The sequence below is a fragment of the Brachyhypopomus gauderio genome, chromosome 13 (assembly GCF_052324685.1).
Source record: "Brachyhypopomus gauderio isolate BG-103 chromosome 13, BGAUD_0.2, whole genome shotgun sequence".
Taxonomy (NCBI): domain Eukaryota; kingdom Metazoa; phylum Chordata; class Actinopteri; order Gymnotiformes; family Hypopomidae; genus Brachyhypopomus; species Brachyhypopomus gauderio.
Genome location: NC_135223.1, coordinates 16,010,813 through 16,031,819, shown reverse-complemented (window position 1 = coordinate 16,031,819; position 21,007 = coordinate 16,010,813). Strand labels below are relative to the sequence as shown.

At 44.7% G+C, this 21,007-nt stretch overlaps 1 protein-coding gene across 1 annotated transcript in view; it reads right to left on the bottom strand.

Annotated features, from left to right (window-relative positions):
• Nucleotides 1-21,007, bottom strand: part of kmt2ca (lysine (K)-specific methyltransferase 2Ca) — a 112,707-nt gene that overhangs the window by 76,818 nt on the left and 14,882 nt on the right. Inside the window, 3 exon segments of the mRNA XM_076971258.1 lie at nucleotides 1,559-1,780; nucleotides 3,830-4,016; nucleotides 9,881-9,981. Coding sequence (XP_076827373.1) covers nucleotides 1,559-1,780; nucleotides 3,830-4,016; nucleotides 9,881-9,981 — 510 coding nt within the window.

The window sequence follows — 21,007 nt, the reverse complement described above, 5'->3', positions numbered from 1 at the left end:
CACGAACTTTTGTCAACAGCAGGTCACGTGGAGCAGAAGTGAATGGAGGAGCAGAGAGAGGCCACGGAAAGTGGATGAGGCCTGCCAGCAAAATTCCTCCCTCGTGGGTTCTTCCTCTCTCCCTCCTCCCCTTCATCAAGTGACTAATCATCAGGCCATTTTGGCAGCAAATTAATTGACCCAAATTGAATTGTAGTGCCAGGTTCATTAGCATTCACTTGCTTATTTGGGTCAGTCTCGCTCTCTCTCCCTCTCTCTCTCTCTCTCTCTCTCTATTCCTGGTAATTCCACTTGATTGAGAAACTTGAGGGCTCTCTTTTTTCTATAGAATATTCTAGGAAAATAATTACCTCAGCTTCAATAAAAGCTACAAGTTTTTAAATCTGCCACAGTCAAAAATCACCAGATTTCCAAGCATCACATGTTAAGTGTGATCTTGCAAAACACATTCAGTGTGACATAATGATGTCTGCCTGTGGGTGAGAGTGTGTGAGAGAGTGTGTGTGTGTTTCTGAGAAAGGTTCTCCATTATATTGTGCTTTTTCCCCTCTAAATAACCAATAATGCAATTAACAGCAGCCCAAAGCATAAACCGCACAGAGTAAGACACAGTGCAGGATTAAGCTTAGGCAAATGCCCCCCGCACCCGTCCTGGCGCTGAAAGCCCTGCGCAGTGAGGGATCGGCGCACCACACAGAGGCCGACCACAAAGCCTGCGCTTCCTCGTGGAAAGTAATTACACTGGCAGCTCCTAATTGGACCGTTCCCAGAGCAGCAGAGCACATTGTTTCTGCACCACAGGGGTCACCGGGGTCATCACGTTTTAAACGCAAGGCTCTGACAGCGCCTCACAACAGCACGGGCCACTTCCTCCACACCCAGGCCTCTTTATCCTTCCCTCCCTCCCTCTCTCCCTCCATCCTTCCTCCCCCACCCCAACTCTGGCCCCATTTTCTCAGCATAAAGTCACGCCAATCACTCACTTCACAAACATATCCAAGCCGCCTCCATCGCCATCAGAAGACGCTTCCCCTGTTCTCTCCGTATTGCGTACACACACGTACGCATGCAGAAATACACTAACGCACAGTCCGATACGCACATACGCGCAGGCATGCGTTCACACACTCAAGTATACACATGCGCAACGGGACACAGGATAATGGTAGTCCAGTTAATGATGCAGCAATTCAGCATTTTAAGAACTCTCACTCTCTTTTGAAACTTTTCAATAGCTCTCCAAAAAGCACTGCGGTTGCACGGAGTTCGTCATCTCTCTCTCGCTCTCCCTCTCCTCACTCTGCTGTGTGAGCATATGATGCTAAATGAAGTACAAGCAGGCATGAATACAAATCCAAACTCTATGGGATGAGCTCCGTTTAACAATTCCCAAGACTTCAACCAATCCCAGACCACCATTCATTCCTACACAGCCAATCACAGGAGACCCGTCCCCCCGCTATGCCAAGCCACAGTCAAAATTGGACCAAATACAAAAAAAAAGAAAAAGAAGAAAAAAAAAGAAGGAGAAAGGAGTACAATCACCATGACAACTCACTTTTTCAGACCCCTCCCACGCTGTCCTGGGCTCCGGGTGTGGTCGTTGTCTTCGAAGTCGTTGTCATCGTCATCGTCGTGGTAATCGTCATCCTTCTCGGAGCTGCCCCGACGGTTACGGATGTGCAGGGGAACGTATCCGGGCGTGGGGCCGAAGAGCTGCAGCTCCCCCTGACCCAGGACACTCTTCTCCCCACAGTAGCAGAAGGCACACAGCTTCTCTCTGGGAGACACACACACCCACACAGACAAGGTGAGCAGTGTAAGTTAACAGAGTGAAAATGCATGAGCAGAGAGAAAAGGGGGATAGTCTTTACAAAAACTGACATTCTAAAAAAGATCATTACACCAGCAGGAGTCCACGTGCGCATGGACATACATGTTTGTCAATCACACACACGCACGCACGTACACACACACACACACACACACACACACACACACACACACACACACACACACACACACACACACACACACACACACACACACACACACACACACACACACACACACACACACACACACACACACACCTACACACACACACACACACGTACACACGTACACACATTCTCTCTCTGGGTGCTAACTGCAGACTGGACTGCATACTCGAACTGCTAAATGCTCTAGGCAAACAAAACAGTAGCGTCTTTCCTGCCAGCTGCTTAAATGGTCCAGAGAGCTGTGTGTGTGTGTGTGTGTGTGTGTGTGTGTGTGTGTGTGTGTGTGTGTGTGAGAGAGAGCTTTTCCCACACAGCTTCTCCACACTCTAATTCCACAAGGGCTCCACAGAAACACTGGATCAGGTCTGCCAGAGGAGGTTCTGCCTGGATGGGACTCCAGAGATGACAACGATCTGCTTGGGCAAGCGAGACATGGCCAACGCTGCACACTCGTATGCCAGAGATCTGCTCATCAATCTCAAAAGTGACATTTATTTCACATAGGTACAGGTATGGGGGGGGTGCTACAATATATCATGATGGTTGAAGGCAAGGATTATGACATTCCTCTTACAGAGAGCTACAGGCCTGAAGCATCTTGGGTTATGAGGACATTGTCATATTTATTACCGTCAGGACTAGTGATGTTCATGATAGACACGTACAAGTCCAAAATATCGTGAGGACCTTAAATCCCTACATCAGGTTTTTGGATAAGATGTGGTATGGTTGTCCAATTCACCACTCTTTCCGAGCACAACGTGACCCGTTTCAGTGAATTCATCCAGCCACTGAGCCCCACATGACAGCCACATTACTGTAATATTTCAGCAGGGTAACTGAGTCTCTTCTTGACTGATCGTCAGAAAGGAATGTTGGTGGTCCACAGTTCTACTCTGGGTGTTGTAATCTTCAGCATGCCTTCTTGCTCCAGCTCATTCTCAAACATTCATTAACAACAATTGTGGAAACAACAAAAAAATTAATAAAAAATAAACTATTTATTCAATTGGTTTAATAAAAATACAGTAATACAGTGTCTGGAGCAAAACAAAGATTAAATAATGAAGATGCAAATTTGGATATTAACAAATCTAAAAACCAATTTGAGTTTTTAATTCTTTTAATTATATGGAAGCCATGGTATTGTGTTTAAATGTGCAACCGTGTACACGCACCCTCAGTCTGTGCATGGAAACGGGGGCGGGGCATGTGTGGTAAAGCTGGGGCGGAGCCCGTTCCCCCACCCCCTCTTCTCACCCACACACATGTTGCTCAGAGCAGCACGCAGCACAGAGAGGACAATCAGTGCTAATTGGCAGTAGAAAGAATGCCCATTCTTTTTGTTCTCCTCCCTCTCCATGCTAATTACGGCAGCGGGCGGCGAGGCTGTGGTCTGCCAGGCTAATGCGGCAGACTCTGGTGCCCGTGCCCCTCTGCTTTACCCAGCCAGCTCCTGCCCAATTACCACGGCCGCCCTGCCCCCGCAGGGGCAATCACGTACGCCACCGCGGTCCCTCAGCTCTCCGATCAACGTGCTGAAGAGCTCGAGGGCTCTCATTCACACAGACGCGCACGTCCACACCTGCAGACCTGAGACACGCGAGCTTACGCACCGAGCCACAAACGTACGAGGCCCTCGTGTGTGGGCCATTCTCCACTCTGACCAGCACAATCTCACAGCACTCTGCACCTCCAGCCTCCTTAGTAAGAATTCTTACCTTTCTCTGCAACAAAACCACTTGCACCACACAAGCAGCCATGACTCAGCTTTTCTGTGACTGTGTGTGTGTGTGCGTGTGTGTGCGTAGTATCATGCATCTAACCTGGTTTTTGTGTTTCCCGTGGCTGAGGCGGACGAGCCGGCCGAATCCTCCGACACCGAGCGCTGGAAGAGGGGGGAGAGCCTGTGCTCGGCCCTGGGGCTGAGATCCAGGGGTTGGAGGAAGTCCTCCTCATCTACCTCCAGGGGTTGGGGGAAGTCCTCCTCATCTACCTCCAGCTGCACCACATCTGTTCACCAGCACAGGAGAGAAGCATCGCTTAAAACTACCATTCCCCAAAAGCCCTAATACCCCACTGTCCAGAGCTGATGCCTTCAATAATCCAAAAATACACACAAGAAAAATTAGTTATTTCTAAAATCTTCAAGTAGAAAGTGTTCAGGTCCTGGACAGCGAACTGACTGACAGAAGACCCGGATTAAACACTGCATCAACAGGGGTGTGGAGGTATTAACACAGCCATAAAAACATTACAGTAGCCATACTGTTCAAGAAAAGCACCAGCTAGTATAAAGAATGTCAGGGACATTCAGCGGTAGTGCTCCGAGAACGGTGTCTATTTGCCTCGTCAAGGGCCACTTTAACAGAAAAGGGCAATTCTCTAAACCACAAAAACCTTCTGGATGATGGCTCTGACACCTCGACGAAGAACAGGATTTTGAGATTTCCAAATCAATTAAATTACAGACTAGCGAAGGATGGGATGGCTGAATTATTGTCTGCAACCATTCGATTATCAATCAAGCTGTCCTGCAGAACAAGAAATGCCAGCCTGGTTTCCAGGGAAACCTTGTGTGAGCTCCAGGGATTGGCAGCAAGAGTTAGACTACAGGGAGGGGGCGGGGCATAACAATGCCTCGTTTGTAGAACACACTGTTTTCAGCTCATGTCTCTAAATAAGGCTGCTGCTCCATTTAAAACTGCAGATCCACACAGTAGCTGTCAGTCACCTGGAGCAGGAGGAAATATGATGGGTGTCGGTGAGTCATGGTAACGTGCAGTGGAGAGACGAGTCTGTCTGGTTATGCTGGGTGTGCACACAAACACAGAAGCTTTGGGAACTCAGATGATTTTTACCAATTATGGGAGAATCACAAGCAGCGTATGATCACTGAGATTTGATTGGATGTTTGTCAAAAAAGGAAAAATACATAAACCTTGTGTGTCCGTCTGACAAAATAGGAAAAAAATACCAAATGACAGATCTCTCCTGTTCAATGTATAAGTCTACACAACCACCTTTAAAACAACCCCAACATGTGCCCCAGAGGGGAAAAAATATACATTCAAGGTGTTTATACACACGACAGCAGGAATCGAGGAATCATGAGCAGTCACCACACTAGGCAAGGTGATCTTTAGACGAACCTGACAAAAACGCCACCTCTCACTGCAGACCTGACCACACGGCACTCGTTAAACACACCGTGTTAGAAAAGGTGTCGGGTTGTTTTTTACTGAAAGGCGTCGCCAACACAGCACAATGCTACAGATGTCAAACACGGTCATGTTCACAACCTAAAGAGTGTGAAGGTCTTTAGCCAACAGGCGGCGGAACACAGTCCTGTGAGCAAAGGCAGACGGTCCCCAGCCTACACCAGCAGGCCACCGTACACAGCACAACCTCCAGCTCATTACACCAGGCCAGCATCCATCACCAGCACAACATTTCCAATCACCAATGGCCGTGTGGATGGTTTCATGCACGACTCCATGTGCAAGACGCTCGGTGTAAAATGGACTGAAAGACCTACAACAAAAACACAGCTGTGCCAAAAGAAAGGGTAACTTAATAACTAGTGCCAAACGTCATCTTAGTAGGTCAGCACAGGGAGCAGGTGGGGGATGGCCTGAAACTATTACTCAACACGAGTTATATATATCCCTCAGAAGTTTCATGAATGCAGCGCCTAGAGCATACCGATACTTGGACTAAACTTAATGTGACTTATCCACAAGTTATTCCAGTTGTGTGGTGCATAAAATAAACATATTACAGGTGGAGTGTTCCAGAGTAGCGAGCAAATGTCCTGCTGGGAGATCTGCAGTTTGAGTGCTTCCTACATAAACGACATCTGGACTACAGAGAGCTTTGGCGGCCGAGCACTTTTTCTGACAGACGTACGTCAGATAGATAAAAATAAATAAAGTTGCTGTAATCTTCTTGTTAACTGCATGAGCGGAATGTGTCTTAATTCAGATTATTCGTAGGCCTCCCACGCTGTCCTTGCGAAACCACCTTGAGATTTTATCCGCTTTTTGTTGATTGTTCTTGCTTTAGTTAAGGGGCAAGTTCACTTTCCCGTCATTATATCTCTGGAATTCGGAACACTTTCATAAATCCATCCCTTCTCTTTACGCTTGACTACCTGCCTCAAAAGGAGGAGGGGGGTATTAAGAGGGGGGTAGTGTTGTTTTGAATTGGTGAACCAGACATGATTCGCGGTCACTCATTAAAAGAGTTACGAGGACTTTCATTCCATCCCCTTCAGCAGTATCGACTTTGGACGAGAGAAAAGGAAGAAGGAAAAAAAAAAGTGGTTTGCAAGGCCACTGGTGCGTACAGGGCATCTTCATTTCCATGCCGGGCTGCATTATCTAGACACAAAACTCCATCCCTGCAGCCACTGCAGAGAGGCTCTTTGATACAGAACAGCATGAGCAATTGAGGCCAACAGGGAGAGAAAGAGGTCTGGGGCTATGACATGGGTTAAAGCAAGAAATTTTCATTTGACTGAAAAAATTTTCCTGGCAAAAGACAATGCCAGCAATTACTGAAAATGTGGTGTAGTTGGGACACTGCCTCTTTTGCCTAATTCTACACAATAAACACATTTATAAAGTATATTTATCTAAACAGCCTGTGTAAGAAGAGAAGAGAGAATTAACACCTGAGCAATAAATGTACATAAATGTGTATTTAATGGGAGTTATCTGGGGGTCCTCTTTCAGAAAATTATTTAAAGATCAAGTCAAATTTTGTGAATCCTGGTGAGAGGTATGAAGCTCTCTTGTTTTTATCAGATTCACCATCGCAAAAACATAAGCCGTAAGATTACATGCTTTAAGTAGGTATGTTACAAAAAAAATTAACACCACTGGATAGAGCTTTTAAGTACAAACAGAACAACACCATCCATGTTAAGCCTGGTTTAAGCCTTTATACTTGACGCAGCACGAGTGGCGTGAGCAGCGCGAGGGTCCGCACGCCGAAAATGACGTAATCGCGGTGGCTCCACCCGTGCGCGAGAGCCTCGCAGTCGTGCACCTCTCGAATTTTGTAACTTCGCGCGCACAGCGCTTCAGCGCAGTAAACCAAGTCATGTTTGCCGGGTTCATACACCTTTATAAGGTGGAATTAAAGCACTTGTACGTCACTTTCAAGGTCAATTTCAACGCGTTCTCAACGTTAAATTTAAGTTAAATATTTATACATATACTCGAAATGATTCGAAATAATTCGCTTTTTATCACATTATTTAATGGTGGTTTATTTTCAAAACGCCCAATCTTAACGACTTCACGTTCTCTCATGTTTCGTCCTGGAATTACAAGAGGCTCGTATTTGTTAACGTAATAACTGTTCAGTCAGACATATATTTGTTGTGAAACGAAGTAGTTACATTTTCAAGCCTAAATTCCAGCACTAATGCAACATTACAATTGGTCAGGTAAATGTTCATTCCCCTGTTTTTGAGGGGTGTTTCTTTATACTACCACATATTGCTTCGGACTACACTGCAAAAAGAATGTGACGCAGCAAGTAGCCTCCACCGTTCGCGCAGGTGTACAGAGTCGCGCGCTACGGTCACGCCAGGCAGGAGGGGGGTAAAAACTTTTCTACATAACATCCGCAAATCTGAAGGCGGAATGAACCGCAAGTCAATCAAATGACACCGCCGTCATCAGTGATGGCTAAGTTACCTTGAGAAAGTAATCCGATTACTGATTACTCCTTTTAAAAGTAACTTAGTTACGTTACATATTACTTGATTTTAAAAGTAACTACGTTAGATTACAAGTTACTTTAGTAGTTACATTCAGCAGCAAAATAAAATTTTCCAATACTCACTTTATTGGAAGTGCATTTTTAACAGTAACAATGTATTGAAGCAGGTTCGGTAACCGAGGCAGAAACTGCTTAATCCAAAAATCCCGAGGAGGGAACCCCCCCCCCCCCCCCCCCCCCAGTATCACTTAAAGGGCAAGACTCTCCTGACATTACGTTTGTGTAGCTGCGCGGTATTATTTGTAAATTTATTTGTAAACGTAATACAAGCGCTACGAACGTTTCGGGAAACCCACCCCAGTTCAGTCAGACAGCTTGTGAAACTAAATACCATTACAACTTCAAGCATTTTAAAGTAGGCGACGTTAGTCAAAATTCCAGCACTTTTCAAACGTGGAACACAGTGCAACATTAAAATTCTTCAGGTAAATGTTCCTTCCCCTGTTTTTGAGGGGTGTTTCTTTATACTACCTACCACATATCGTTACGGGAGGCCACTGCAAAAAATGACTTGTAAAATGCGCTCGCGCTCTCACAGGGTCGCGCGCAGCGTGCGGAGTCGAGCGCTACGGTCAGACGCAAAAGTAGAACTGAGCCAAGAAGAAAGCAAAAATATATATTTTTACTAGGGAAAATAAAAATAGTAACGCACAGTTATTTGGATAAGTAACTTTAATCTGATTACTGGACTGGAACGCGTAACGCGTTACTGACATCACTGGCCGTCATCCATCCAGCGCTGATGAGCGCCAGTGAGAATCATATTTCGGCCACAAAACAGATAGCACGCGCGTGTGTTGTTTATTATGATTTGACGGATTTTTTCCCCCAAAAAATCAAATGACGGAAATCCGTCGTAGTGACGGAGAACTTTAACCCATGGGCTATGAGGAGCATAAACAACATGTCCATGGCCTGCTGCAAACTCGGGCTAAATGATCCCCCATCTACACCTCCACCCACCACACCCCCCAGCCCCCTGTTTAGGAAAGGAAAATCCTCTTTCTCTGACCGTTCTTCTACGGAAAATCCCACGGGTCGAAGCGGACAGGGCTCCAGAGTGTAATTAATAGCCAGGAAATTAATCTCCTCAAGCAGCTTTTGTAAAGGCCAAAAAAAAAAAGAAGACAAAAACACATGGTGACATGGAACAGTCTTGACTCCATGGTGTAAGTTGGGAGTAAGAGCTGGACAGTTGCAGGGCAAATTGAGGTTGGGGGGGGGGGGGGGGGGGGGGATCAGGCATTGCATCACTTAACGAATGTGTAGTGAGAGCAGCACTAATGCTGCTTGTTGATCAGGATCTCAGCAGGCGCAAGTCCTCAGACCACACACACACACACACACACACACACACACACACACACACACAACTCCTTTGGGCTATCCAGCTACAAGAGTGGGGGGCACGTCCAGTAGCGCCTGAGGCCTTGGGGACCAACGATGCTTAGAGGATGACAATCTGCTCCTGGGTGCCCCAGTAGCCAGGGCCCATCTGGTGAAGGCTGGACAAGAAATATGGGCTTGAACTGCCCGACTACAAAGCACTGACTATGAAAGCAAGAAACAGACAAACATGAAAAGGAGAAAAACCAAAGAATTGTGGGGATTGTTTGTTTAAGTGAGCATCGTGCATCAAGGCCGTCAGTTGTCAAATCAGGGTTAAATCACAACCGAGACAGAAGCCGAAAAACTGGTACTTGCACAAGAAAAGCAAGCATGAGAACTCGGGAAGCAAGGGATATGTTAAAAGCCTTCAGAGAGCATTAGGCACACCCCCCCCAACCTAGAAAAGGGCAGTGTGGAGGTCAGAGATCCTCCATCCATTTTAGGGCTTTTTATATTTAGGCCTTAAGAGGATGTCAACTCTCTATAAAGATGAATTCATTAAAAGGTGTTTGAGAGGGCAGAGAGAGACAGAGATAGAGGGAAAGCTCCGATCTTGCTTCTCTCTCCCTCTCTCTCTCGTTTGCAGTCACGGTACACACAACCCCTGACGGAAAGAGGAATGTATTCCCCCCAGCAAGCCTCCCGTGACACTTTTGACAGTTTGGCGGTGCTAAAAATGAACCGTTTCCCCTCACCAGTCTCCGGCGGGACGGCGGTCTCGGGCGGCAGCGATGTGTCGTCCGCCTCGTCCATGCTGTCCTCATAGTCCGCCTGGGCCATGCCTCGGCTCCGAGACCTAGAAAACACACAGAGAGAGACAGAGAGAGAGAGAGAGAGAGAGAGCGAAAAGAGAGTCATGCTTTAGTGGTTTAGCACGTAACTCAGTGAGGACACTCTCCTTAATACTGGCTCGGTGATCAGACTACCAGCGCTGACCTCGGCATCACACCAGTCTTCTGATAAAAATGCAACCACTCTTGGAGAAAGAAACAAGACGCACACAAAACTGTAGGACATGTTTAGCCTGGTGTAGTCCAGCATGTAGGTCTATACAAACACCCACTACTTAACACCCCCTACTTAGCTGTGTACTGGGCTCCGTTTTGGCACCCTGGTATGTCTCTACCACTTCATTTGTTCAAGTCGTATGCTCTACAGATATGTGAGTGAGTGTGGGTTCATTATGCATGATGCTCTTTACACTGTTCCCAGCTGTAGTACCTAAATTTCCTCCAGAGAAGAACAAAATCACTTCTATCCATCTACCAATTGATCTATCTTTTAGGGTTGGACTCGAATATCTTATGATCTAGATATTCATTGGGTTGTTTTCCATTTAGAATTGTGGCCTTCATAATTTTTTTAAATTATTTTAATAAACGCAAACTGCAAAAAAACGAAACTATTTTATTCTTCTACTATATACTATATTAAAATATTTGCACTATATTTGTTAAAATGTAGAAATATATGATCTCAGCTCAGACTGCCAACATCCCCATATCTCAACGCCACACTCACGCTGGCCTTGTTAAAGATTCCGTTGTTGGGTAACACTCTGACTGAAACTCTTGACAGGACAAAGGCAGTGTGCTCACGAGCTGACCATTTTCTTTGTTTATTTGAAAGAGACTGTTACATCCTTATTTACAAGCATTCATGTCCATTTGTCTAGCTCGATTTTCATTAAAACATACTTTGCTGTGTCGGTAATTGTCATAACATGAATTAATACCAAAATAAATTTATAATAAATTATGTGATGGCAGTAAAATACTGACATTTTTCTTTCTAGCGAAGCTACTGAAATTCATTCCTGGAGTGAAGCCTTTTCCTCCCGTTTAGACTCACTGCACTTCTGCAGACTTCACTGCGTATTCCCTTTCCACAGCTCTGCTTCAAATGGCACTCAGTGGGACTCTTTACATTAAATTATAAGCACCACCGTCCATATAAAACACACTGCGTAACAAGTGAAATGACCCCCCTCCCTTTTGCATTTAAACACTGCTCATTTGAGATCACCCTATTAAAATAAATCGCTAGCTCTCACTATTGGCCTGTGATTTAGGGACTCAGTCAAGATTTCCTATTCACTTGCATGTCAGAAAAGCACCTGCTGATTTGATCTCAATATCAAACAAGACTGTTGGTTTCTTTTCATCTACACCACATCAGACCATTTTAATTTTATATATGGATCGCATCGTATTCACAAGGATCTGAGTAGTCAAATATACCAAACTTACGGGGGGGGGGGGGGGGACCTATGACGAGGTCTGGATTTTGTGAAGTGCCTTTGCTATACAGGCCTGAATATCAAAGTCTTAAATGAAAGCCCAGGTTGGTGGGTCTTTTAACTGTCAAAATTCAACACCTATCTTATAGATTAACTATGTACTATTATCTATAGACACTGTGGTGTACTAGTTGGACAGCAGTAGTCTATGCAGTTAATCATTGGTGAGTTCTTGATAATGGGACCACTGCTGACTGGGTATCATTTGGAGCGGCCTACTTAAAACAGCAGCAACACTGCCATAGAAGTGTCATGGTGGTGACAGTTTCTCTGGTATCACTACATCAGGCTCAGCAGTGTGACGAGGCTTTCTCTGGGTCAGTGTTGTTGCTGGATAGTGAGAGATCCATCACCTGAAAAAAACAACCAACCAACGGCAGTCATGTGGTCAGAACCACTGATGATACAAATGAGGTGGCTAACAAAATGGCAGCAACACAAGAGTGACACACTAACTGTGCACTTGTGAAGTACGTGAACTAAATACATTACGTGGGCCTGGAGAGTGCATGTTCCCATAATTAGGCACCTAGACCTCATAACATGCTTTGCCGCTCAGAGCTGGTTAGCTGCTCAGAGGTTCCTTTCCAGCGTTGATGACCCACCCCCCACCCACCCCAACCCCCACCATTGCATTAACCCACGCCATCAGCGCCAGTGTCACCCAAGCAGCCAATGGAGGCCCGCGGTGGCCTGCAGAAGGCGCTCAGCTGCTCGTCACCATGGTTACAAAACCCAGTCTCTTACAACAGACGCCGGGGCCGCTAGCGCAGCAGAAGCACGTTTGAACAGGAAAGCGCAGCGGATAGCAACACGTGCCAAACCGCGGCCAGGGCCCCTCAGCGCAGCTCTAGACGCTTCGCAAAAAACAGCCGCCTCGCCCCGAGCCCACGAACAGCCCCTGCTGACATCCACAGCACCGCACAACTCAACTCGCACAACTCGGCTGACTCGTTCCGCTGTCCGACCGTCTCGTACGTCCCCCGCACTCTCGGCTCCGATGGGCACGTAAACGCACAAAGAGGACGGAGAACGTTTTCGCTCCTGCATCCGGAGTAACAATTAAAAGTCGAGGCATGACAGAGCTGACGCTACACGTCATGAGCTACGTGATCAGAGGGCAAGTTCGTTCGCACTTCTCAGCACATCCGTGCAGCTCAACACACGCTGCATCCATGACACACCCCCCAACAGACAGAGCAAGCAAAATCAGCCACTCAGTCGTCCGCTTGGAGACACTCCCTGCGGGTTTCACCTCCTCCACCAACACGCACCTCGGAGGGGCCCCATCAGCCCCGGTGAAATTGCAGCTTTCACGGCTTAAAAGTCACACCAGGCAGCCTAACGTAAGATAATATGTCATTTTTACAGCTAATTATGGGTTTTACAGTCAAGGATGTTTACAGGTAATTGGAATTAAAACACTGCATTTGGAAACAACATGGGGCTCGTGGGTGGATGCTTCAGACTGTTTAAAGTGCACATAACTCCTTGTGTTGCACTTTTTGATTATCCGAGTCGTTTCCTCCACCGTTAGCCGTCTACAGGTTTAAATAAAACATGATGCATCTCTGACCTTTTTGGCTCACTTTCAGAGACAAAAACAGAAAAGGTGTCCACATAAAAGTTGTTCAGGAGACAGATGACCGTGTTCACGCCTGTAGACGTATGACCTGCCAGAGCTATCTATATCTCTATTTTACCAAGCTTCGTTGAAGCAACCTCCAGTAATAAATCTGATTTAAAGCATACACACACACCAGTGTTCATGCTAAGACGATGCACAGCCAACCACGACACATGAAAACTCATGCGCTTCCAATCACAACGGTGACATTCTCACTACGTATTGGCACACTCCTACAACACTCAAGTACAGAGTAGAATTCACATGCTAACCCAAGAGTAGGGTTGCAGCGGTAACCGGTTTCACAGTATACCACGGTATTAAAATGCACGGTCATCATACCGTGTGCGTTTGCTTATTACTGGTAAAAAGCAAGCCAGCGGAGAAACTGACCCGCGCATGCGCAACTCCGCTCCGGTTCAGCTACTCAGCACACAGCAGTGAGAATGGCAGAAAGTGCATCAGACTTAACACATTTTTTAACAAAAAAAAAAAAGCGAAACTAAAATCAGTGGCGAAAATGACGTAATCGCGGTGGCTCTGCCCGTGCGCGAGGGTCTCGCGCGCTGTCGATTCGCAAGGTCGTGCACCTCTCGAATTTTGTAACTTTGCGCGCGCTGCGCCTCAGCGCAATGAACAGTCATGTTTGCAGGATTCATACACGTTTAAAAGGTGGAATTAAAACACTTGTACGTCACTTTAAAGGTCCGTTTCAATATTTCCCAGCACCTTAAACTTAATTAAGTTAAATATTTATACATATACTCGAAATAATTCGCTTTTTCATCACATTATTTAATGGTTGTTTATTTCCAAAACGCCCAATCTTAACGTCTTCACATTCTCTCATGTTTCGTCCTGGAATTAAAAGAGGCTCGTATTTGTTAACGTAAGACAAAAGAACTGTGCGGAGTCGCGTGCTACGGTCACTAGTGAAAGTATAAACCTAGCTTTTTATGGTCCTTGCTTTCACTGGATGTGAAAGACGCTATTAATTTACATGCGTTCAAATTCTAACGTACCTGTTTTTGATATGTTAAAACCAGACTCGGTGTGAAAGCCTTAAAATATAAATCTCTATTGTGATGATGTCAGAAATAAATCCTCTCTTCCTGCAGTATCTGGTTATATTCCAACTTGGCAGTACAACGGAAGTTTACAACAGTTGTTGATCAGACACTGAACCAGGCTGAGTTTATCAGATATTAAATAATTTAAACTTAAATAATTGTACTGAAATCCATGATTTAGGTTTCTCAAATTTTGCAGTATTTATATAAACATGTGTACAGCTTATTTTTTTAAAGGACACATTTTGTATACAATAGTTTCAGGTTTCTACAATAAATAGTTAATTGAACAAAAATAACTTGTTGTAATTTCTTTAAGGGTCAGTGTATCTTTTCATAATATACAAACTAACTGTGATACCGTAATAACCGTGATACCGCGGTATTTTCTGAGACGGTTATCATACCGTGAAAATCTCATACCGTTGCAACCCTACCCAAGAGATCTGGGCTTCTCTCAGAAGAGCTCCTCTCTTCCTCTCCTCTTTGGGCCTCTTGGAGTATTTCCACACTAAGGTTAATGCCTAGAGTATACAACAATAGAGCTTTTCTTTCATAATGCTGGTGGATATAAAGCCAACACATTACAACGTTGCCACATCCACAGCGGCAACCATCCCAACTCCAAAACACCGTATAAAACGTTAAAAGGAATTAAAAGTTATATCGTTTTCATTTCAGTCTCTAGCCATCCCATGAAACCAATGAAAAACATCTGATTAATGGCCCTTATGTTACCATTCTGTCCCCGCACAATGCATCGTGGGTAAATTGCGAGGCATCAGATGTCCAGTGTAAGGTTTCTGGATGGAGACGGGTTCTGCCGCCCGCATGCCTGGCGCTCAGCACTGTGATCAATGACCTACATCGTTGAAAATGCAGGCTATTGTGTTGGGGGCGGATACAGGTTTAATTCGGGTCAACGACCCCCTTCCCCTATTCTCCAATACATGTAACATTTGAGGTCGTCCAGAAAGACCTGGAAGGCCAACACTACAGGCACCTTTTGTCCAACACCTGCTTTCAAAGAGATGGCCAATAAATATGCTAAACACAAAGAAGAAATAGAAGAACAAGGAGGCAGCGTGTCAGTAGAGATAGTTTGACTAAAATCAGTTAAAAGCAACAGCGACTTGATTTATGTGCCATGTCTGATTAAATATCTAATCATGTAACACACAAGTCCATACTCACTGGTCACTCAAAGGTTCTCACAGGGTACACGTTGGGTACTCACTGGGTACAAACACTTGCACAGTGCTATCTCCAGGCTGTAATTTTAAAAACTTTTAAACACATTTCAATTAAATGTACAACTGCTCATTCATGTAATTACCCAATGAGCCAAACACGTGGCAGCTCCGTAAACTCGTGCAGACACCGGTCAAGACCTTCAGTTAATGCTGACATCAAACATCTGAAGGGAGGGGTGAGCAGAGTGACTTTGACCATGGCATGTTGTTTGTGACACATGGCTGGTTTAAGTACATCACAACCTGCTGATCTCCTGTGATTTTCATCAACTAGTTTACACAGAATAGAGCAAATCATCAATAACTCCAACAACAACTCTATAGCTGTACTCATTTAAAATAAAAAAACTTTTACATAATTTTACATTTAAATCCACAATTTAGCCACTTTGTAAGGGCTACCTCCAATGTAAAACAGTCCCAAAGTCATTTCAGACTGGTTCTATGACCATTAAAAAACATTCGGTGTACAACAGTGCCCTTCCCAGTCACCATAGGCAAAAAGACCACATCTGGGATGTGTAGATGTTCCTCAGACTTGCTCTCCAAGTTCCATCTCAAGCCTGAAACATCTCCAGACACCACTCCAAGTCATGATGTAAGACACAAAGGCCCATACTGTGGAAGAATGCAGGGCAAGGTGCATCAGAAATGCAGTCACCCAAGCCACAAGCAACAGGTTACTCTATAAAACATACCTCAGAAACACTAATGCCATTCTTGAGGGAAATGTAGCTAGCTACACTGTGAGCCACATAGCAAATGCAGCTTAACCATACTGACACTTCATCTGTGAATTATGGTCACCCCTTCCGCTAATTACAATTAAGTCAAAAGCTATTGGCAGAGCAATTTCTTTTCAAAACCAGTTTGGTTACAGTAGCAGCCAGTAACCCCATACTTACAAGCTACTTGACTAAAAAGAAAAAAAGGGGGGGAGAAAAACCAACACGCAAGCTCCCTGTTGGAAAACGGTAGCACAATTTTGACAGTGGTAATATTTTTAAAACGCAAAACTTTTCATTGAGCCGATTCCTACGTTCTCTGTGGCGGGTTCAGCTTGAGAAAGGAGGTCATGCTTTTCACCAGCACTGCTCTGCATTCAGAAGTGGCCACAGTGCAGAACTGTAAGCGCACTTCACACAAGGACAGGAATCCAAACACAACCATGCAGGCCATGCGCCACAAGCCCACACCCCCACTCAACCCCAGGACTCTGCTGCCTCCATGGACAAAATAAACTCCAGCCCTCCAGAGGGCAATACAGGATAAATTGGTGTGTCTAAATGGACTGAAGAGAAAATGAGGGGACATTCAGACAGCTCAAAATGCTACCCTGGGCAGACTGCATTTTGAAGTTTCAGGTGCCATTTTTGAATGGACCAACGTTTGAAGCACAGTCTGTGCTCAAATCGTCTGAATTTATACCTATTTGTATATATAACTCCACAGTTAGAAGTCAACAGAGTATCAAGATATCAAGTCACAACGCATTGTACGAGTATTATGCAAAAAATAATTCAAATTCGATTTTTCAAATTATTCATATTTCACTGTGATTCTATTACATCAAATAAGAGATGATCCTATTTAATCACAACACTGTATGTAAGGATAAGTCATGGGCCAAATGTAACGACCAATTGGAAATGAGTTTGATAATGAGGACTCAAATATTTCTCACAGGGCAAATGAAAGTGTGGTGCCTCTACCACGTGCTGACATTACACTCTAGCAATGTCAAGTTAAGCATGTATTTTTTAAGTTATTAATTCAGTCAAGCTACAATACGACAATGCTGTTTGATGATATAAGGTCACAGACAAAAGGTGTGCTTCAGTGAAACAAGAACAAAAAGACGAAACCCAAAAGTGAGACCTTCCTTGGTCCTTCACATAACAACTTATCCGTACGATCAACATCACAGTGAGAGACTTTCAGAGAGCAAAAGAGTGAGAGAGTTCGAGAGTGTGAGAGAGAGAGATGAGGGGGGGAGGGGGGGGAGGGAAAAAAAAAAATCGCTTACAGCGCAAGTAGTTCCAGCTCGAAGGGAGGAGCATAAAACCCGGGCTGGACTGAGTGGCTAAGACGGGACACACCCCCTTCACAACAACCCGGCCATCTCCCATCATGCACTTTAACCATTTCCTCACCTCTACCTCTCGCCCTCTCAGTTTACACTGTGACAGTCGCAACAGATTCTCACCACATTCAAAAAGAGCCTCAGGTGCTACTTTAGTTTTGACATATGACCATTTATTACCAGTATTTGTTACCAGCATTTAAGAGCGCTCTATTAATAAAGTGTGAAAACAGCACCAAATTGTTTTGTCAGTTCACAAGTTTCTCTTTTGTGCCAAGAAACACATACACACCTAAAAAACCACAAACAAGCACAAACATACTTAAAGAGTGAATAATTTTACAATCCTGACAATTGCTCTACTATTTGGGGGGGGGGGGGGGGGGGGGGGTGTCAAAATCAACCTATAGCAACATACAGTAAAAATCAAATATGCTCCACTGTGGACATTTTGCACTATGAAATTTACCTGCAGCCCAGGTATCAACTCCTTGATTTCTTTTCAACTTATGAAGGTGTTCAGGAGCACCTGAACATGAGCCAGGTACTCTGGACCTTTATGCAGGGAGGCAGACCTCCAGGAGCAGGGCTGTGTAATACTAAAGCAGAGGTACTACCAAGCACCCAATAAGGGTCACATTCTTGCCATACTCGTCTTACGCCTAATGGGCTTATTCTTATTACAAATCTACTTAAATTATTTGTTGTGAAAGCATCACAAACAAGACTGACACCAGAATTACGCCACGACCCGCGCAATTTGGGAGGGGCCCAGAGAGGGTGTCACTTCCTACCCATGCAGTAAGAATCTGTTTGTGTGTGTGTGTGCGCGCGCGCATGTCTGTCTGCGCATATCTTTCTGCGCATATCTTTCTGGCTATCTGTGTGTGCATGTGTGTGCATGCACATGTTTAGACATACAACTCATTACTCCCTTCACTGTAGCACTGTAGTCTATAATGGCAGAACTGCAGTCTATAAATAACTGAGTATTTTCACCTATACTTGGCAAACTATATAGAAATCAGCACTTTTTAATACTTGTTCTACGCACTGCAGATTGTGAAGTAAAAAAGGCAGCTTGTCAATACTGGGGATGAGATCAAGTTTCAACTCAACAGCGGTGCCATCACACTTCCACCATAGTTCCTCCTTTTCATGATTTGGGCTCGTTATGAGCAGGATGTGCTCATCGGGTTTGTGTGTTGTCAGAGTGGATCCATGTCCTATATTTGTCTTAAATGTCAAGAAAGTTAACACACATGTCCATCCTACCACTGAAAAAGAATACAAGATTACTAACTGCATTAAATGTAGTTTTTTTACTCACTCGCTCCTATAGATTACCAGACAGACAGATGTTACATACATTAATTTGTTACATACATAGTGTGCATATATGTACGGCTTGGCTATTTTCTCTTTTTCTTTTCACATATTAAACTGAACTACTGATGGTGCTTTTAATTTTGTAGTCATCCACATAATCACTGCAAAGGAGCAATGGCTCCTGTGATTGGTTGCCTCCGATTAGCCACGCCTCTGTGACCGGGTCCAAGTTTCATATTTGTCCGGGATATAGTACAAAACTTCATACCATCGTGTATTTACTGGCACCAATATGTTTGCAGTGTTTTACTCTCACTATGTGAACTTTGCACTTGGTCACAATGTACTGCCGTTATTGCTATTCATCCCTCAGCTGTTTCCTTGACTTTTTGTGGTCTGTTTGCTCTGTTGTATTTTGGTGTGCCAGTCATCATTGTTTTCACCATGTCAGTCACTGTGGTCAGATGTCTGTGTTCCATAGTGTATTGTGGTCTTGCACCCAAACAGTGTTGCAAATTGCTTGTTGATAATGTTTGCATGTTCCCATGGGTGATTTGTTCTTGTTTGGTCACTGCATTTTATTTCTTCAAACACACATGTATATACCACATTTTAAATGAACACTTCCACAATTCCATAACTCAGACTATATTCCAGTGATCGATAAGGCAGGATTAGTGGAAAATTCAAGAGGCAAACTGTGAAAACAAAAAAAATGAGGTCTATAATATGCACTGCAAAACCAGACAGCAATGGTGCAACAATGCAGTTTCATTTACAACTTTACAAAGTAATGTTGTCCCTCTCAGTTAAACAGTTCGGGCACCATCCACTTCATAAAAACCAAACAGGTTTCAGACAAAACCTTCACAGGAACAGGCACCGGAGGGGTTCAGACAAGGACCCATCTCTTCATCTACACAAGCCCAATTCAGCATCCCAAAAAAGGCCAAGTGCCAAGAGGGCAGATAAAACCATGCTGCGGTCTCAACACCACGTACTCTGGTGTGTGCTCACGTGCACTGTGGGAACCATCTCTCCTGGTGAGTGGAGGGGGCAATTCATAACAAATGTATTACATAACAGATGCAGGTGAACGCTCCAGAATGACACCGATATAGGCTACATCCCATCCAGCATAAGACAGCAAGGCTATACATATATCAAGCATAATGTTTTTCCCCCATTTTGTGTTCAAAGCTGGAACGAGCTATGATAAATAATAACATTCGAGTGAACCAAACCATGTTATTATGAACAACGCGGGTCATCACTGATACCTCTTCATTTACATGGCAAGACCGGTCAAAATCGTAACATGATCTTAATATACATTTCTGCTATTGTGCAGCCCACAGACAGATCACCCACGAGTTCAGGGGGCACACGGGAGTGACTCTTGATCTCCACCTTATAACGACAGCACTCTTCCAGGAAATTATGCATGAAGATCAGATCCTGCGCACAGTCAACCTCTCACGATGGAACAAGTGAGTCTATACCGACAAACGCATCAAGCTACAGCATCACTTCCATCTGCCATGGCCACTGCTGGAATAACTCGACAAAAAAAAATAATAATAATTTAAATTGGTGGATTTCTGCAGCTCAAACCGCAAGCAAATTAATGTGTGCTCAAGCACAGCCCCTCCTGTGGTTCTCCTGTAGCGGTGTGCGTGTGTTTGGACCCAACCCTCCTGCTGTAAACAGTCCCACACGCTCCGATACCATCAGGCTGGACCTGTAGTATCGGGTGCACCTCTAATCTACCCTATATCAGCCCTGATTATTTGAAGGCTGTCACCTGATCTCAACGCGGAGGCCCCGTAGTCCCAGTAGTCCCAATGTAAGCATGAGCTCCTCCAAAAACACCCTTGCGTGCTGTGCATTTCTCACCTTTAAACGAACACACTTTTACAGCTCTTTCTGCTGGACGGTTGGTTCGGTTGGTTGATTGCCGTTCTAGTTCCTTTTGCTGTTTGAACATCTTAAACTTTTTCATGCATGAATAATAAACCCAAGAAATTGTAGCCATAATCCTGTCGTCTCCCCCTCTCCCCTCCCACGGAGCGAGTACTTAAAAGTTGATGTGCAAATGTGCAAAGAGCCATTCGCTGGCCAAAACCAACTTGTCAAAAAGAAAACAGCCTCCATTTGAGTG